The following is a 19,244-nucleotide window of genomic DNA, read 5'->3' on the forward strand; positions in this document are numbered from 1 at the left end:
AAACATACCTGTGAACAGGATGGTGTCGTGGCTGAATGTGAGGTCGGGGCAGCTCAGACTCTTCCTGCCAACGCTCACAACCCCCTGTTGCTCCTCCTTTGTCTTATCAGGTACGTATTCAGTATCTCACACTACCCCATTAAGTTAATTTAACTCAGTTGAACTTTGTTGAATATATCAGTGTTGCCGTAATAGCTCAGTTGAATGCCTTATCATGTCTCAAGTGATTCTGTAACGTAACTGAGCGTCTTATGTGTTGAGTGCCACCCGTTTCCTTGCCAGATGTATTCTGAGTGAATCTATTTTGAATTCGCATCTCACTTCTGATTGCTCCTCCTGTTACGACCGTGTCGTATTTTTTCTATTTTTTTTATATATAACATGCTCCCATGTTCCATATTATTCCTGTAATGATGTGTTAAATTTACTATTATATATTCTAGTCACCTTACCCTGTGCTGTTAAGGTTTTAACTGTCATTATTTGTTCAAGGCCATCTTATTTCTTCATTTTGTATTGTAACCAGCATTCTTTGTTCTCTAACGACCATCTGCATCGTTAAACGACCCACCGGCGGGTCGCGTGGCGGGAGCCGACCTTATATATAGGACCCACCAACTTTCTTGAGTCAGTTCAGTCCTTTTGTCATACAGTACACATCCTTTGAGTGTCACTTGTTACTTAAACTTAATTTATTTGTGTTGTTCCTGTCGCCACCAATGTGGTATATCTATGTGAGTACCTATTTATGTCTCTGTTTGTGTCCATCAGTATTTGCTTCGTTGTATTCAAGTAATTCAGTGTTGTTTCACGTTAGTTAATTTCAGTGATAGTTTTTATATGTTTATGCAGTGTTAACGTAATCCAATGCTTTATTTTTTATTCTTTTGATGTTTCGATGTTTTGTATCACTTGTGTCTTAAAAGTTTCGATGGTGAATCAATTTGTTGTGACAGCCTACGAGGCTCTTTATTGTGTGAATATTTAATCTATTAAATTCTTAAAGGTTTACTCCATTTATTTTTATTCTTTTATTTTACTTCACTTTTTGTTTGGTTACGCCTAGAACCTGGATATCTAAGTAAATTAAGAGACGGCGTAACACTCCTCAGTCTTATTATGTGCTGTTGTCACTGCCGAGGATTGGGGGCCAGCTGCAGGAAATATGTCCGATGCAGGATGCCTTTAATAAGCTGGGATTAAGATCTGAGTGGGTGGCGCACCGTGCTACAGAATCATAGACCTGCGTGTGTAGCTGTTCACAGCCGAGTCCAGAGCCTTGACTTAGCTTCAACATGTGAGCCCGGCTGCAGTTTCACTGAGCTACTGAGTGTGAACGCCCTACTGTGTTTTTGTCCAAGTTGGCGTAAGCCCTGTACTCATCCTGACTGTATGTGCTAATTATGCTTGTGTGCACGATTGTGGATGGATTATTGAGAATATAACTGTCCTAGGTCGAGTATCGAGACCAATATTAGTGTTTATGTATATTGAGTGAACCAGCTATACTTACAGCTGATAGATGCTGGTGTATTTTTCCATGTTGTTTAATCAAGTAATCATGTGTTGCTATAAGTAATAACACCACTGTGTGTTATTGACAATTGTTTAGAGGGACCATCACTCTAGTGTCCCTGTTGTGTAATACTACCCTTCAGGTGGTATGATTACTGAGCATTGTAACTTCTAAAGTACGGCCTATTGGTCAGTTGCTCTTTTGTCTAAGTGTTACAGAAAAGCAATTATAAATTGAACCTAGGTTTTGTTGTTGTGAATGAAGATTCAAAGTGTCATCATATTCATATTTCCATATTCAGTATAATATGTATATCACCACTCATTCCTTGTGATAATTGCCATCCCTGAAAGTTCTCTTGATAATTCAGGTGCCTAACCTCTCGTGTGCCACTTTATTTGAGAGGATCATTGTTGGTGATAGATTCTTAATATAAAAGTGTGGGTGGTGGCTATATTAAAAATAAAATAATTTAACAAGTGTTTAATAGTACAAGACAATGGTGTGTTTTTCCCAGATTAACCCGCAGAACCGAAAATAACTAACTATATTGGGAATAATAACTAGAATAGTATATAACCAAATAAGATGAAACAAACAAGTAATTAAGGGAACTGAAGGAAATAAGTACTTTGAGAATAAGAAAAAAAACTTTGAAATAAGAAACAAAGAAACAATTAGAACAAAAAAAAAACAAGTAATAAACACAAAAGATTAAAAGTTTTCTCTTATTACAATGCCTAGTGTTGTTCAAACGATATACATGTATATGCAATGGTCATCTTGTTTTCCGTACAAAAGTCAAGTCATATTTCTCCTTTTCTCATTTCTACTACCCAACCCATGCAGTCCTACTTCAGGTGCTACTTTTCGTTTCCCAAGTTTTGCGTTAAAATCACCCATTATTATCAGACAGTCATTAAACTTCATGATGTATTCTCTTTTCTTTAAACCCCCATAAAAATGTTCTAAAACTTTATCCTTACTATCATTTGTTGGAGCATATACCTGTATCATGACTAACAAAACTCTAGCTGACACTGACCAGTATACCTAAACACTACTGTTCAACTTTTGATTTATAAGAATACAAAAACCTCATGGTTTTTCACCTGAATATATGTGGTAAGAATCATCGCCAATGCTATATGAACCTGTCCATTGCAGTGGGACGTATGGGGTTCACTTAACCCCATACGTCCCACTGCAATCTATTCGTTTCCCTACAAACTTTTGCACATTTACCAACCACATATGATGTCCATTGTTCATGTTCCAATCTTTATTTAGTTTGTTAATTTTTAAAATTTCCTTCGTGTTTAATGTCCAAGGCTTTGTTTTTCCCGGACAATACTGGTTAGATCTCGGTGGCCCACTACCCGCAAGCACGGAAGGCAATGCGGTTGGACCTTTAGGTGACGATGATTCAACAGGAGCGCCTGAGAACCGTTTATTGTGCCTGTCTCTGGTTTTTCAAAGGTAAGAGATGAAGTTAATGAGAATGAATTCCCCAAACTTTTTCTCCTCAGAAGATTAATTAAAGGCAAAAGAAAAAGTTGGGAGTGGGCTATGGGGTGTAGAGGCCGCTCATACCTCACTCTGGTAAAGAACCAGCCAACCAGACACACTCGTCTTTATATTTTTTATTATTTTAAGGTTTGAAAAAGGTCTTTCTCCTGATGTAACCGTATAATGCCAACAAAATCCTTTGTGCTATTTCTGCATTTGAGGAAGATCCATCCAGTAAATTTATGAAATGAAAGGCTTTAAGTGCATTCGTTGCTCCTTGAGGGTGAGCTCTCGGAGTACATGTAGTTCTAAGAAAAAGTTTTTACCATCATTGTTCTGAAAATCTCTACCACTCACTATGTTCACCAGATTTGTACATGTTGTCTTTTGTTATTTCTCAAAGTACAGGAAATCGAAATTGCCGCCAGACTTCTGCATTTGATCTAATCGGGTTGTCAGTGACATAAATGCCTGATCAACAATAACCTGAAAATTTTTGGTCTCGAATGATTTCTCGGCCGAATTCCATGTCTTGTCAAAGTCGTCAGCACCTATTGATGGATATTGATTTTTCTTATGTCTGAGTCGCCCATCTTTCTGAATTCAGGATCGGCGTCCATTTCTGATGCTAGTTCTATTTGTTTTTTATTATAATTTTCGTCACACCGGATAACATCCTTCTCACGTGTGTCTGGGCCGAGGCTCGAAGCTTTGACAAGCTGTTGAGAGTTACGCAGGATACCACCGTACCACGAATACCCCTCTATCTTAGTGAAAGTAAATTCATAGTTTCTGCAGAAGTCAATCAGTCCTTTCATATGATTGATAGCCACATCAACTGAATATCATTGACCTGGAGAATTTTACTCACTATGTTTACAGCAAACAGGATGTCGTATCACACAAACATTTCAATAAGAAATTCAAAATTTTGGAGTTCATAACAGGACAAGACTCTTGACCGTTGAATCGTCATATTCATCAGCCACTTGGAGTAAGGCATTCTTGATATCACTTGTCTAGTAACAAATTGCTTTTTCACTTTCTAATCGACATTCCCACCTATTTCCTGACAATGTTCTTCATTCACAGAGGGAGCATTCATTCAAAGAATTTGCCACCAATGAGTAGAAACAGAAAATAAATATAATAAATTTGCTCCATAATCTCCCAGTACCAACGCCATTTCTACACAAGAGCTGATCACTTGATTCACTGATTATAACCTCAGGTTTAATGAATTAAAAATTAACATTCCGTCACAGATCAACTGCAGATATTTTCAAATAAAATTTGGTCTCCTTGGCTTTATATTCATGGTGGTTCGGATATAAGTTTTAATTTGCCGCAGAGTTGAAAAGACTATTTCTGCATTTGCTATTGTGACAGGGATGGTAAGGTACAGTACATCCACAACAATTTGTGAACTTCGCTAAGAAGTACTTTGCATTAACTATGCAGCAAACAATCTGTACCTTTAGTAACTTTTTGAACTGAGTCTTTATGTAAGGCAACATGTTCAATTGAATGCATAGCTTCTTGAGATCCAATTCATGACTTTAGGTAGCATCTACAAGTTTTGGAATAACCACAGACGCCCTAATCGTCTTTTCTCAATCTCCTGTACAGTGGAGAAACCTTTCTGGCTGAACTGCCTGTCAATCTCTCCCTTACTGAACCGTCATCCGTGTAATGGCCCGTCTCATCAACAGAAGTATTATATAAATGGGTTCTTTACATTTGATTTATATTCAAATTCATCCCCTGTAATTTTCCACTAACTATGAGGAGGTCATGAACTGATCACGTGAATGGTAGCTGCCCAAGAGGGTGAAGCCCATATGTCAGCAACTATGTAAGCGTGCACCAAGTGACGCCCATTACTCAGTCTCACTCACTACGTAATATCGAACGGACGTTGATTCACGTCTACTGTATTTATAAAGACGCCGTCCCTTTCTCACCACACTCATAAATAGTGGAACTTATGGTTGATCTACACTCAGGAATTATATACATAATATTTTTTAATAAAACAAGAAACTTCAATTGGGTTTCGTTCTACTGTAAAGCCCAATATAATATATGTGAACCAACCTGGTTAACATTGGAATTAACCAGCCGTTTCATATAGGTGTCAGTGCCGGTGAGAGTGGATAGTACAAGATTGGCTCTTGATATGGATACGGGTGCTTGCGCGAATGTTTTGGCCTTGTCATCCTATCAGGAGTTACAACATAAATTCCCTCACCGTGATTTCAAATGGAGACCTACCGAGGCTGATCTCGAAGGAGTATCTGGCGCGCAGTTGAGCATTAACGGAATGGTGACGTTACCACTCAGATTCTCAAGACGTGGTGCTCCCTTCTACGCGGACTTTTATGTGGTTCAGCAGTTAAATTTGCCAGCTGACGGGTTACTTGGTCTCCCAACCCTTAGCACTCATAAAATAGATGTTCATCCACGTAATAATACTATTACATTTAAAAGTGTTTCCTACAGCGCTATGCGTCATTCTACACCCTTGCTCACCGCTAGGTCGAAAGTGTTGTCCACCATTCCCACTCAGAGGAAGGCGGAAAATGTGTCAGAGCTAACCCAAGACCTCACACCCTCACTTTCCCAGCGTGATTATAGCAGCAACAGTTGGAAGATCGTACCTGCAGTTTTGAAGAGTACTCTCCATTACCAGAATGAGGTTTTCCAAAGCAAATGTCGAATTACATGACGTATACACGGGCACTGATGTTGTATGTGTTGTATGTCTCCCGGAAACGTGCAAGTGGTTTGACAGATGTACTAGTTCTGAGTAGAACAGGCGTTCAACGGATATTAAAGAAAGGATGTTATTTGTGTGATTTTCTAGTATATCACAACAATGTCGAAGTACAGCCTACAAAATTCCCAATTGGTAGTATTGTTACGCAATCCCAACAAACGAGGCAAGAGAGGATAGATCAAACAGCGCCACATGTTAAGGTGATCGATCATCCTCAGGGCAAGACACGCCTTTTAGAGCTGCTTGCTGACTACAGAAATATTGTAGCCTTGCCAGGGGAAAAGCTAGGTCAGACATCCCATCATATAGCATTAAAGGAGGGAACAAATCCTATCTATGTACCAGCTTACAGACTACCTCATAGCCAGCGTGCTGTAGTTCAGTATATGGTGCAAGATATGTTGGATGAGAATGTTATTAAACATTCTAAGTCCCCTTTTAATAGCCTATTATTCCTCGTCCCGAAAATGGATGGTGGATGGCGCCCTGTTATTGATTTCAGAACGTTAATGAAAAAACGATCCCGGATAGGTATCCTATGCCTGTCTTGAGTGACATATTGCAGTCCTTAGGTAAGGATAATGCTGTATTTAGCAACTTAGATTTGCTTAGTGATTATTGGCAGATACCACTCGATGAGAAATCACGAGAGGTCACGGCATCTAGTACGCCGCTGGGTCACTTTGAGTTTCTCCGGATGCCATTTGGCCTCAGGAATGCCCCACTAATATTTCAAAGAATGATCAACACCCTGTTTGCCGGATTGACTGGTACCACAGTCTGCGCTTATTTGGATAATCTAATAGTAGTCAGTAAGGACGTTGATTCCCATCTAATTAAACTGCGTGAAGTGTTGGAAAAACTTTCCACAGCAGGTCTTAAGATTAAACTCTCAAAATGTGAGTTTTTAAAATCCTGAATCCATTTCCTTGGTCATGTAGTTGAAGGTGACGGCATACACACAGTAGATGATAAAGTAAAAGCTGTATCTCAGTTCCCGCGTCCTACCTCAGTTGATCATGTGCGTAGTTTTCTTGGCTTATCTGGATATTATCGTTCTTTTATCAAGAAATATGCAACATTAGCATCGCCCCTGACAAGGTTGCTAAGGAAAGATGCAATGTTTATATGGGATGCTGAACAAGAAAATAGTTTTGCGGCATTGAAGATAGCGCTTACCAATGCCCCTGTTCTAGCATTCCCTGACTACACTCAACCTTTCACCCTCTGTACTGATGCTGCTGGACTTGGGATCGGAGCTGTAATCATGCAAGAGGATACGCGTGGAAAGTTTAGCGTAATAGCCTTTGCAAGTCGTAAACTTATTGATGCTGAAACACGTTATTCGGAAACGCATTTGGAAAAGTTAGCCGTTGTGTGGGCACTTAAGAAATTCAAAGACATTATCTTTGGATATAAGATAACTGTTTTTACGGATCATGCGGCAGTAACTGAGCTGTTTCATGGCAGAAACTTATCAGGCAGATTAGTACGCTGGTATCTGACAATTCAGGAATTTGACCCCGAGTTTAGGTATTTACTGGGAAGGGCGAATGTTGTCGCCGACGCTTTGTCAAGAAATATAGCACCAGTGATGCCTGTATCAATGTTCACTCTTTCACAACTGGAGGATGAGCAACGACGCGACTCACTCTGGTCAGCAGTCATTTTTGCTCTAGAATCGGGAGAGGAGGTGAAACTGTGAAACTCCCCAAATTAATTGTTCCCTTAAGTCAGTTTGAATTACGACATAATATACTCCATAGGTCCAAAAAGACGCCAGAGGGTATTGTTTCTCAAATAGTCGTACCTGACACGTTGTGTGAAACGATTATAACATTGTTCCATGATGTTCCACAGGCAGGTCACCAGGGTCGTGACAAATGCTTGGCGGAATTAAGAAAGAAGTATTTCTGGAACACTATGAAGAAAGACATAGAATTACACATTGCTAAATGTTTGGCATGTGCTCAACATAAAGGATCAACAGGATCACCGGCCCCGATTCTACAATATCCTACACCAGACCGTCCGTTTGACACAGTCGCTGTTGATGTGTTACAACTCCCGAGGAGTCATCAGGGATCAGTGTACGTCTTAGTGGGGAATGGGACAACTGGCCGCCGCCATCTGGCCGCAGCCCAACTGGCCGCGGGAAACTCGCCGCGGCCGACTGGCCGCCGCGGACTGGGGGTAAACTGCAAACGCCTATTTTTGCGCTCTCAAAGGTTAGGTTAGGTTAGGTTAGATTAGGTTAGGTTAGTTTCCCGCCGCCAGTTGGGCTGCAGCCAGATGGCGGCGGCCAGTTGTCCTAGACCCGTCTTAGTGTGTGTGGATCATTTTTCTAGATTCGTGGTCTTGGTCCCACTAAAAGATAAAACGGCCGATGCAATGGCCTATGCATTAGTGATGAATCTTATATGTCCATATACTACGCCTAAAGTTCTTCTCTCTGACAATGGGACGAGTTCAAGAATCAGGTAGTAGCGCAAATATGTGCGCAATATGGAATTGAGCAAAGTTTTGTGACAGCTTATCATCCGCATCCTAATGGCCTTGTTGAGAGAACCAATTGCAAGATCCTGGAGATACTTCGCCCGATTGTGAGTGATTTGCAATACACATGGGAAGATTGGTTACCGCAGGTGGCAGCGTCTATTAATGGGTCGATTAAGAGCTCTATGGGCAAATCACCCTACTACATGGTACAGATAAACGTCTACCTTATGATGTACTTACGGATACGCCCAACCCTGTTTATAATATGGATGATTTCGCGGCAAAACAAATCAGTGTTTTTACGGATATTCCTACCCAAGTACGATCACATTTCGCAGCGTCAGGCCCTGAAATGATGGTCAAACAACATAAACATGCTAAACCTGTCGTGTTAAACGTAGGAGATGCTGTTATGGTAAGAGAACCCAAAAGGAACTCCAAGCTTTCGGCTAAGTTTTCGGGCCCATTCCGCATTATTGCCAAAGAAACAGGCAACAAATTTAAAATTTGGAAGCCTAATGCACAGATTGCAGATGTCGTGCATGCGGACCGTCTTAAGAAGACCCATGAGAATTTGTTGCCCACAGTTGATGATGATGTGATAGACACCTTTTACAGACTGTACAGAAGCAGAGTGTGCCTAATGATTATTGTATGAAATTTCGTTCTGCAAGTAGATATTAAAACGTGTGTAATCTCTTACAGAATGGCTTGGAACATCATCGTGTTGCTTCTACTGTGTTGTGGCACCGTTGTGTTGACAGACATGTCCACATCCGTCCTCAAACCAGGTGCGCTTGTTGCACCCCTTGGACGCGTTCTCGTAGTGGAGGAAGTGGTGAACATCAAGTATGAGTTACATGGACTGCTCCAACTTCCCCGTCAGATGGAAAACGTCGACGCGCAACTACAATCAGCATTGGACATCCTACAGAGTCTCAGTTCAGCTACTAATGTATCGACGATGGTTTCACAAACTATTGAACTTCTACACTTTCGTCTCATGAACCTTCGCAAGCTCCTCGTTGCTTTTGGAAAAAGCATACCAGCGTCTGAAGTTGATCTTGCAAAAGAAGTGCGTTCTCAGACACGACGAAAAAGGGGTTTATTTAATTTTGTGGGTCTTATCCAAAGCACTCTGTTAGGCACGGCAACGGCCTACGATGTAGCTAAATTCGGGAACCGAATGAACATTGTCGATCAAGCTGTATCTCAGCAGAATCGTGTTATCTCGCAAACATTCCATGCGATTAGTGCTTTAGAATCAAAAGTTAATGCGATAATATCGGAGTCTAACCATGTATCGAGGGTTGTTAATAAGTTACAGAAATCAATCCCGACGTTAGAGTGGCTCCTTTATTTCACAGAATATTTGCATGCTGCTGAAATTTAAGTTCAGAAGGTTGTTACCTTTAATAACGAACTAATTGACAGCATAGTAGATGCAGGGATAGGGCGTGTGGACGCAAAGCTTGTGCCTGTACAGACGCTTCTTGAAGCTTTACAGATTGCCAAGTTGCAGTATAACTTGCCTCCTATTTTTAATGATAATGAGGTAGAATATTATTACCCTCTGTTGGAGTGGACTCTCACGCACAGTGCTATTCTCATCCACATTCCTATGCGAGGGCAACATCAGTTTAATGCATGGCATTTAGAACCCTTCCCTTGGTTTGTTAACGACACACTGTATACTCTGGATAGGCCTAAAGAACTTTTCCTTATAGATGAAGATTATTCTTTATTGGCATTAGAGGATCCTGAGGTACTGTCACGGTGTAAGTCGTCATATCTACACCTACACGTATGTCCAGCCTACATGTTCGCGTTTATTCCTGCTGCAGAGGGAATATGTGAATTGGCAGTCATACAAACCAATGTACGCACAGCACTTGCGCAATGCAGCTATAGGCCAGTTAGTGTCAAAACTGTGTTTTACGCTCATCTCCACAATGTGCAGTATTTATTCTTTCCAAATACAACTACTGTTATTTTAAAATGCCATGATGGCGTTCAGCAGCTAGTTGTGAAAGGTCATTACAAGGCTCCGGATTATTGTGAAAGCACTTGTGGTTCATTACGGATCTTGCCGACTCATCAGCACTTTGCCTTAAATATAAAACCCAAGTCTGCTTAATTCCACTTCCTGTCATGAATTTCACTGTAAAGGATATTCAAATTGTTTCAGCGAAATTAAAGGTCATTGCATTCTTGAAGGAGACAAAATTTGCTGATTTGAATAATAATTTGCCATTTTATTTATCACGGGAATTTGTTATACCTGGTCTCACAATTCCCACTATTATGTTAATTTTGACAATCTTGTTTCTTTTCTGTTATTATAAGTCAGTGTCATCCAAAATGAAAGTTGTACATAACATTTTAACCCGTAAGACACTAAAGTATAGGACCCCTGTAGTAGATAAAACCCCTAAAGTAGTAGAATCCCCAGCTTAGTGTCTACACCTTTGTTTATAACATGGTTAGGGTTGTATGGGATGTACTGTAATCTGTGAGCTTATTTAGGCCTCACTGAGCTTGGCCAGTAGGTGACCGAGCAATGTAATGGCCCCTGTCTCATCAACAGAAGTATTATATAAATGGGTTCTTTACATTTGATTTATATTCAAATTCATCCCCTGTAATTTTCCATTAACTATGATGAGGTCATGAACTGATCACGTGAACGGTAGCTGCCCAAGAGGGTGAAGCCCATGTCACCAACAATGTAAGAGCGCACCAAGCCACTCCCATTACTCAGTCTCACTCACTACGTAATATCTAACGGACGTTGAACCACGTCTACTGTATTTACATAGACGCAGTCCCTTTCTCACCACACTCATAAATAGTGGAACTTACAGTTGATCTACACTCAGGAGTTATATACATAATACCTTTTTAATAAAACAAGAAACTTCAATTGGGTTTCGTTACTAAAGCCCAATATAATATATGTGAATCAACCTGGTTAACATTGGAATTAACCAGCCGTTTCATCCAAACATTTTGGAATACACCCAACTCCTCAACTATCTTTGTGGAGAGTTCATCAAACTTTTCTTTAGTATTGTGCCTCTGCATATAGCTCTAGAAAGCACTGACTGCTTGCATAACATCCCCTGCTGCTGCAGCGTTGAGCTGCAGTGGGGTGGACAGTTACTCTGCTGCACAAAAAATGGGAAGGGAAAGACCAAAGCCAAAGAATGTCTGAAATTTCTCCACCATGGCCAAAAGACCACTAGATCGTCGTGAGCATTCATCATTTTTAATTTCTTGGATAATGTTGAAAATTTCGCTGATACCTCCAAAGATTTTGTGATTAGTATACTTTCATATTTTATCTGGAATTATTTTTGCATGTTTAACAATGTTTTCTTAATAATTATGTACAGTACATTTAAAATAAAAAAAATGTATTAATATCCATATCTTTTTTTGTAAAGTGAATTCTTGATTAGTGATCTATTTCTTGGGGATTTTAGATTAAGTGATATAAACATTTATAACAGTTTTAAAAGCTGGTGCTACCAAAACTTGTCATATGTTGTAAGGGCCTGGGACTTAAGGATATAATCCCTTACCAGACTAATCAGGATCTTAATAAAGGAATGTCAAGGACCATGGTTTTCTGAGGAATAACAAACAACCGTTTGAGATTGACATCTCTTTACTATAAAAAAAAATATAAAACAAAACTCTGACACCACTCAACGAATATCAAGTAACAATTACGGGAGTCAAACAATTAATGCAGTGAACAGTTAATGGAGTCAAATAATTAAGGGAAGCAAACAATTAAAGGGAAGCAAACAATTAAAGGGAAGCAAACAATTAATGGGAGTCGGCAATTAAAGGAATCAAACAATATAATTAAACAATGAACAGATATTTCCTACGACAGTGGCCCTGGGGAAGGTTCCAGAACACAGTGATCCACTCTCAGGGGGAAGCGTCCGTTCAACCTCACTCGAGCGACAGCGGCCAATGTCTTGATAGAGCAGACGAAACACCGGGGGCACCGACGGTGGAGAGGAGCAGCGGTAGTGGTTGATGTCCAGAGAATTGACAGTCGACAGGTGAAGGTCTGGGAAAACAACCCACGAGTCCAGGACCTATGATGAGATCACAGCCAGAATTTGAGAACAGCGGGGTAGCTAGATAGTGACTGTATGGCGGCTGGGGTGAATCCGCCGGTGACACAGGTAGCCGCTGCCGTTCTCACCTCTGTCCAACCCCCCCACCTCCCCCAAGTGTTGGTCGCACCAGCGAACGAGAGAGTTAGCAGCGGTAACGAGCAGGAAGATCGTTTCAAACTTAGACGACCTTGCCTGAATTACAAAAAATAGGACATATTCCCAAGATGTGGTAATATTCACCACATTCAGAGCCGATGTCTCTTACGCTAGGGCATCAGGGCAGGTGTCTCTCACATCTGGACATGAGGGCAACTGTGTCTCACTAAGACGTCAGGGCAGGTGTCTCATTACATTAGGACTTCAGGGCAACTGTGCCTCACACTATGGCCTCAGGGCAGATGTCTCTCAAACTAGGGCATTAGGGCTGGTGCCTCTGACGTGACACTAGGACCTCAGGGCAGGTGTCTCTCACACTAGGGCCTCACGGCAGGAGTCTTTTACACTAGGTCCTTAGGGCAGGTGTCTCTTACACTATGGCCTCAGGGCAGGTGTCTCTCGTACTAGGGCATCATGGCTGGTGCCTCTCACGTTACACTAAGACCTCAGGGCATCTGTGCCTCACAAGCGGTCACCAGGGCAAGTGTCTCTTAAACCATGTTTTCAGGGCAGATGTCTCTCACACTAGGGCCTCAGGGCAGGTGTCTTTCACATTAGATTCTTAGGGCAGGTGTCTCTTACAATAGAACTTCAGAGCAGGTGTCTCTTACACTATGGCGTCAGAGCAGGTGTCTCTCACACTAGGGTCTCAGAGAAGGTGTCTCTTACAATAGGACTTCAGAGAAGGTGTCTCTAACAATAGGTCTTCAGAGCAGGTGTCTCTTATACTAGGGCCTCAGGGCAGGTGTCTCTCACACTAGGGCCTCAGAGAAGGTGTCTCTTACAATAGGACTTCAGAGCAGGTGTCTCTTACACTAGGGCCTCAGGGCAAGTGTCTCTTACATTAGGACCCCAGGGAAAATGTCTCATTACTCCAGGGCCTCGGGGTAGGTGTTTCACACTCAGGCCTCAGGGCAGGTGTCTCTCACTCTAGAACCTCACGGTAGGTGTCTCTCAGAGGGTCATGGTGCCAAGCAGAACACCGGATGCTGGCGTCAGTTTTTTCCGTGAGTCAAGACTTTCACAAGTGTCTTGATGACACACTTACTGTGGTGAAAAACACTTGTGTATTATTGCACTTTCAGTATTCATGGGCTCAGTATTTTATGTACAAATAATGTTGGATGCTAGACACGTCTATCAACACCTAAAATAACAAAATATCCAGCTATTTCTCAAAATAAAGATATTTGTTCAGTTGCTTTACTTTATTATATTCAGCCAAGAGTGAAGGTTAAAGCAAAGGAAAAAGTGAAACTTAAGTCCTTTAAGTTTCCCCCAGAAGTAAGACTTTTAGGGAGTTCCAGTTTCTGCCTAAATGTTCTGTGCCCAAATCTTCTGTGATCCTAATTATTAAGAAAATGATACATTTCTTGAATGAATATTCATAGTTGTTGTCGGTTAAACTACTGACCCTCGAGGTCAAATTATCACGATGAAGAAATATCGTTCTACTTCCACAGTGCCCTTGACCTGTTGTCTAGAGTCCCTACTGCAATTCTTGAGATGTACTTCTGGAATTTTTTCTATCTGGTCAGCATAGGCTGGAGGTCAATGCTACAACATGGAAAGCAGTTCAACTAACTAAGTTATTATTATCAGGATCAAGACTTCTGCTAAAGTTTCCGGATCACCTGAAGAATCGTCGCCCCAGAGTCCGGCAGGGCGACAATTCTTCAGGTGGGATATCCTGGGGCGACGATTCTTCAGGTGGCAACACCTGGGGTGACAATTCTTCAGGTGGGGTCAGGAGCCTCAACGGTTGTTAATCTTCAGATTAGTGGAGTCAGGACCCTCCAGTCAGGTAGGAGGACTATATAATAGTAAGTGGGCTAAAATTTTTTTAGTCATAAATTATGACTAAAAAAATGGTCGACTGATGATTATGACTCATAATCATCAGTCGACCATGGCACGCAATACCTCCCAAACTGTTGTCCTACCACTGTTGTGTGATGATTCCTCTAAAGTTATTCGGTGGCTTCAACAAAACAGACTTTTAAAGCGTGAAGTGAAGCGTGATACTTGTGATAACTGGAGGAATTGGACAAAATGCACCAGATCGAAGGATGGTTTTCTGTGGAAATACCAAACAAAAGACTGCCTGAAGTATAAATCCACCAAGTCTATAAGAATAGGACTCTTTTTTTGCCCGTTCTAATATTTCACTTCAGAAGTGGGTTCATGCTATTTATCTTTGGCGTGAGCGTATTGTAGAAACAGCAGCAGGCCGCCAGGTGAACCTTTCTGAGAAAACGATGATTGACTGCTGCAGGTTTTTTTAGGGAGGTCTGTATTGTGTACTTTGAAGCAAATCCAATTAAACTTGGCGGACCTGGGATTACCGTTGATATTGATGAATCTTGCTTCTCCCATAAGCCGAAACATCATCGTGGACGTGCACCACACTCTCCTATTTGGGTTTTCGGTGTCGTCGATACAAGCAGGAGACCTTCAATTGGCTACATGGAAATTGTCGAGACAAGGGATGCTACCACCCTTCTTCCTATAATACTCAAAGTGGTTCAACAAGGATCAGTCATTCACAGTGATGAATGGAGAGCATACCGCAATATTCAAGGTCTTGGATACACGCACAGAACTGTGAACCACTCAGTCAATTTTGTGGATGTGAATACTAGTGTGCACACACAAACGATTGAATCATATTGGAATAAGAACAAGAGTTACATCAAGACCATGAGTGGCTGCAAACGAAGCTTTTTAAATTCTTACCTTCAAGAATTCATGTGGCATGATCGTTTTTCTGATAATCTTCTGGAAATGTTATGTCAACACATTGCTGTTCAGTACCCTTTGTAATATGCATCACATTAAAGAAGCATAACACAAAGGTAGACATTTATGTCATCCTAATTATACATATTATATTCACTGTGGGCTGGGGCGACGATTCTTCAGGTGGAGCAGGCTGGGGAAACAATTCTTCAGGTGGGATATCCCGGGGTGACAATTCTTCAGGTGGATATTCTGGGGTGACGATTCTTCAGGTGATCCAAGTTTCCAAGAGGAATTAGATCGATTTTCGTCAAGTGTCATCCTTAAGCGGCCTATTAATGTTTAACATCTCACTAGAAAATATTGTGAAAATTTCCCGAATTTTCTCCAGTAAAGTAGATAATTACGAGAAATGTTTCATCGTAGTATTTACTGTGTTTGGTGAGATACTGTGATACTCCTGTATAAAAATCCATATCTTAATGTAACCAAAATTTTTGGAGGTTCATCACAAGATTAACAACTATGTAGCTGCTGGGGTGTATCTTGGCAATAGGAGCCCAAGTAGAAATCCATTAATTTGTTAATGCCGTAGCTATCATTATAAATAAATAACATCAATGTAATTATTACGTTTTCATACATGATATAATTGGTCTCCGGGACGGGGGGAAGTTGTGGCAAGGAAACCAGTCATCCACCCACCAACCCCCTCCCCTTCCTCCAGCGTGCGAAAGAAAACGTTGCTTATGGTGAGATTAGGAGGGAGTGTGGCGGGCGTGGGGTGGGGCGGTGTAGTGGCAGAGCGCAGCGCCAGCCGACAACGAGAGCGTTCTTATCATCAGTTCACTACGGGAAGCTGTTCGGGTCGGACGCTACATGCTGCACTTCCCCCGCTCCTGCCTCCACGCAACTAGCTCTGCTTACTGCACTGTCCACACGACTCTGTTACTGTTCTTGTAACAATATTAAAATTTATCGAACTTTACATAATTTGAGGATACATCTACACAGTGCTTTCAAAACTTAAAACCTCTTTAGTTATATACCATTTATATACTGTATAAAAGTAATCTTCCATGGTAAACCTTATTTGTAAAGATACATGAAGAATAACAAAGCCATAAACTGTAACGTGTGGAAGGACGGCAGTAACATCGGCCTTGCGGCGACAGTAGATGAAAATAAGTGACTTTGTTAAGTGAATAGTGTGGTGGTTCTCCATTAGTAACACCTACAGCCACCATGACCAACAACAAGTTTCTGGAGGCGATGCAGTCCAAGCTGAGGTTGAGGAACGTTATGTTCAGGGAGTTCCTGGCAGAGTTCCTGGGTACCTTCATCCTAATTGTGAGTATAACACTCCTTCCTGTGTTTATCAGCAGCAGTAGCTCCTGTCCACACAGGGATCATGTATGACGGGATAGGTAGGTGTCAAGATGCTGATCATTTAAAATGCTGTAATAAGACTGCTTTGTAAGGTCGTATCCCTATGATTTTTTTTCACACTGATAAATTATATTTTAAATATATGAATATTCGTTTACCGGCAAGAAACTTTGCATACAGTATTCACTTACATTTTCAAGTGGAGAGGGAAAGTCTCATGAGCGAGGGAGGGGCGGGGCTCCATCTTTGTTTCACAAGCAATGTGGTGGTCAGCGGTGGTAGTATACTGTTGGTGGACGTGTCATTATATACCAGATGATCAATAGTCGGTTCAGAGCCTCACGTCTTCAGCTGTAACCTTGGCGATGTTGGTAGCAGGTTTAGGTGTTGTAATGTAGGTCTCTCCAGCGCACTGGGAGCACTCCGCTCATGTTGATGCTGGAAAAGTGGTGGTGGCTAGGGCAGACTAGTGTGGTCGCCTGCGTCACGGGAGAACTGCTTTTCAGATCGGCAACTGATTATTATTTGAAAATACGAGGAATAGTGCTTGGAAACTTCACACGAGTAAATAACATGATCATGATGTATTCTGGGAGAAACGATATCTTATATTTTAATATATCAAAGTTGACAATAACATACGTATATTGATTGACCACAGTACTCATTTCTCTCTTGGTTTTGAACAGTTTCTCTCACTTTGATTAAATGAAGAGCGACAGGCAACTGATCCTTACCAAGGTAAACTTAGTCTCAACACAGACCTACCATGACCTCTTCACTAGAAACTGTATTACACCAACTGCTGCCTCACTCTTCACCACACTACACGCACTACTGCCTCACCCTTCACCACACTAGACCAAATGCTGCCTCACTCTTCACCACACTAGACCAACTGCTGCCTCACTCTTCACCACACTACACCCATTACTGCCTCACTCTTCACCACACTAGACCAACTGCTGCCTCACTCTTCACCACACTAGACCAACTACTGCCTCACTCTTCACCACACTACACCCATTACTGCCTCACTCTTCACCACACTAGACCAACTGCTGCCTCACTCTTCACCACACTAGACCAACTGCTGCCTTACTCTTCACCACACTAGACCAACTGCTGCCTCACCCTTCACCACACTAGACCAACTGCTGCCTCACCCTTCACCACACTAGACCAACTGCTGCCTCACTCTTCACCACACTAGACCAACTGCTGCCTCACTCTTCACCACACTACACCCATTACTGCCTCACCTTCACCACACTAGACCAACTGCTGCCTCACTCTTCACCCACACTACACCCATTACTGCCTCACCCTTCACCACACTAGACCAACTGCTGCCTTACTCTTCACCACACTAGACCAACTGCTGCCTCACCCTTCACCACACTAGACCAACTGCTGCCTCACCCTTCACCACACTAGACCAACTGCTGCCTCACTCTTCACCACACTAGACCAACTGCTGCCTCACTCTTCACCACACTACACCCATTACTGCCTCACTCTTAATATTGGAAGAATAAATACTGATAATGTATACAGCCTTAACAACATCAACCTAGAGAAGTCGACTTGTGAAAGAGACCTAGGGGTACTTGTAAGCCCGGACCCACGGCCTAGAAAACAGTGCGTTAATGTTCGAAATAAGGCAAACAGAGTATTGGGTTTTATATCTAGAAGTGTAAGTAACAAGTGTGCGGAGGTCTTATTGCAACTATATCTTGCGCTAGGCAGGCCGCACCTCGATTATGCGGTTCAGTTCTGGTGCCCTTATTATAGAATGGATATCAATTCACTTGAGTCGGTGCAGCGAAGAATGACAAAAATGATTCCTGGACTTAGAAACCTTCCATATCAGGATAGGTTAAAGAAACTTAACTTGCATTCCCTAGAAAGGCGAAGAGTGCGGGGAGATATGATAGAAGTATGTAAGTGGGTGAAAGGAATCAATAAAGGGGATATAGATAAAGTTCTTATAATATCCGAGCAGGATAGGACTCGGAGCAACGGATTTAAGTTGGATAAGTTTAGGTTTAGGAGGGAGATAGGAAGAAACTGGTTCACAAATAAGGTGGTGGATGAGTGGAACAAGCTTAGCAACTTTGTAGTAAGTGCTGGAACGATGGAAAGTTTCAAAAGGAGGCTAGATAGATTCATGGATGATAGAGAGTGGTAGTAACTCTCGACAGGAGCTGCCATGCACAGGCCAACCGGCCTATTGCAGACTCCTTATTTTCTTATGTTCACCACACTAGACCAACTGCTGCCTCACTCTTCACCACACTACACCCATTACTGCCTCACCCTTCACCACACTACATCCACTACTGCCTCACCCTGCACCACACTACACCCACTACTCTCTCACCCTTCACCATACTACACCCATTACTGTCTCACCCTTCACCACACTACACTCATTACTGTCTCACCCTTCACCACACTAGACCAACTGCTGCCTCACTCTTCACCACACTACACTCATTACTGCCTCACCCTTCAC

At 41.9% G+C, this 19,244-nt stretch overlaps 1 protein-coding gene across 1 annotated transcript; it reads left to right on the forward strand.

Annotated features, from left to right (window-relative positions):
* The first annotated feature begins 1,263 nt into the window (after nucleotides 1–1,263).
* LOC121872826 lies at nucleotides 1,264–10,003 on the forward strand. The gene is made up of 3 exons (XM_042375874.1): nucleotides 1,264–1,390; nucleotides 2,878–2,995; nucleotides 9,009–10,003. Exon 3 carries the CDS (start codon nucleotides 9,010–9,012, stop codon nucleotides 9,694–9,696), a length of 687 nt encoding a protein of 228 aa, XP_042231808.1. The 5' UTR covers nucleotides 1,264–1,390; nucleotides 2,878–2,995; nucleotide 9,009; the 3' UTR covers nucleotides 9,697–10,003.
* The last annotated feature ends 9,241 nt before the right edge of the window (nucleotides 10,004–19,244 follow it).

Source organism: Homarus americanus, unplaced genomic scaffold, assembly GCF_018991925.1.
Source record: "Homarus americanus isolate GMGI-L3 unplaced genomic scaffold, GMGI_Hamer_2.0 scaffold11022, whole genome shotgun sequence".
NCBI lineage: Eukaryota > Metazoa > Arthropoda > Malacostraca > Decapoda > Nephropidae > Homarus > Homarus americanus.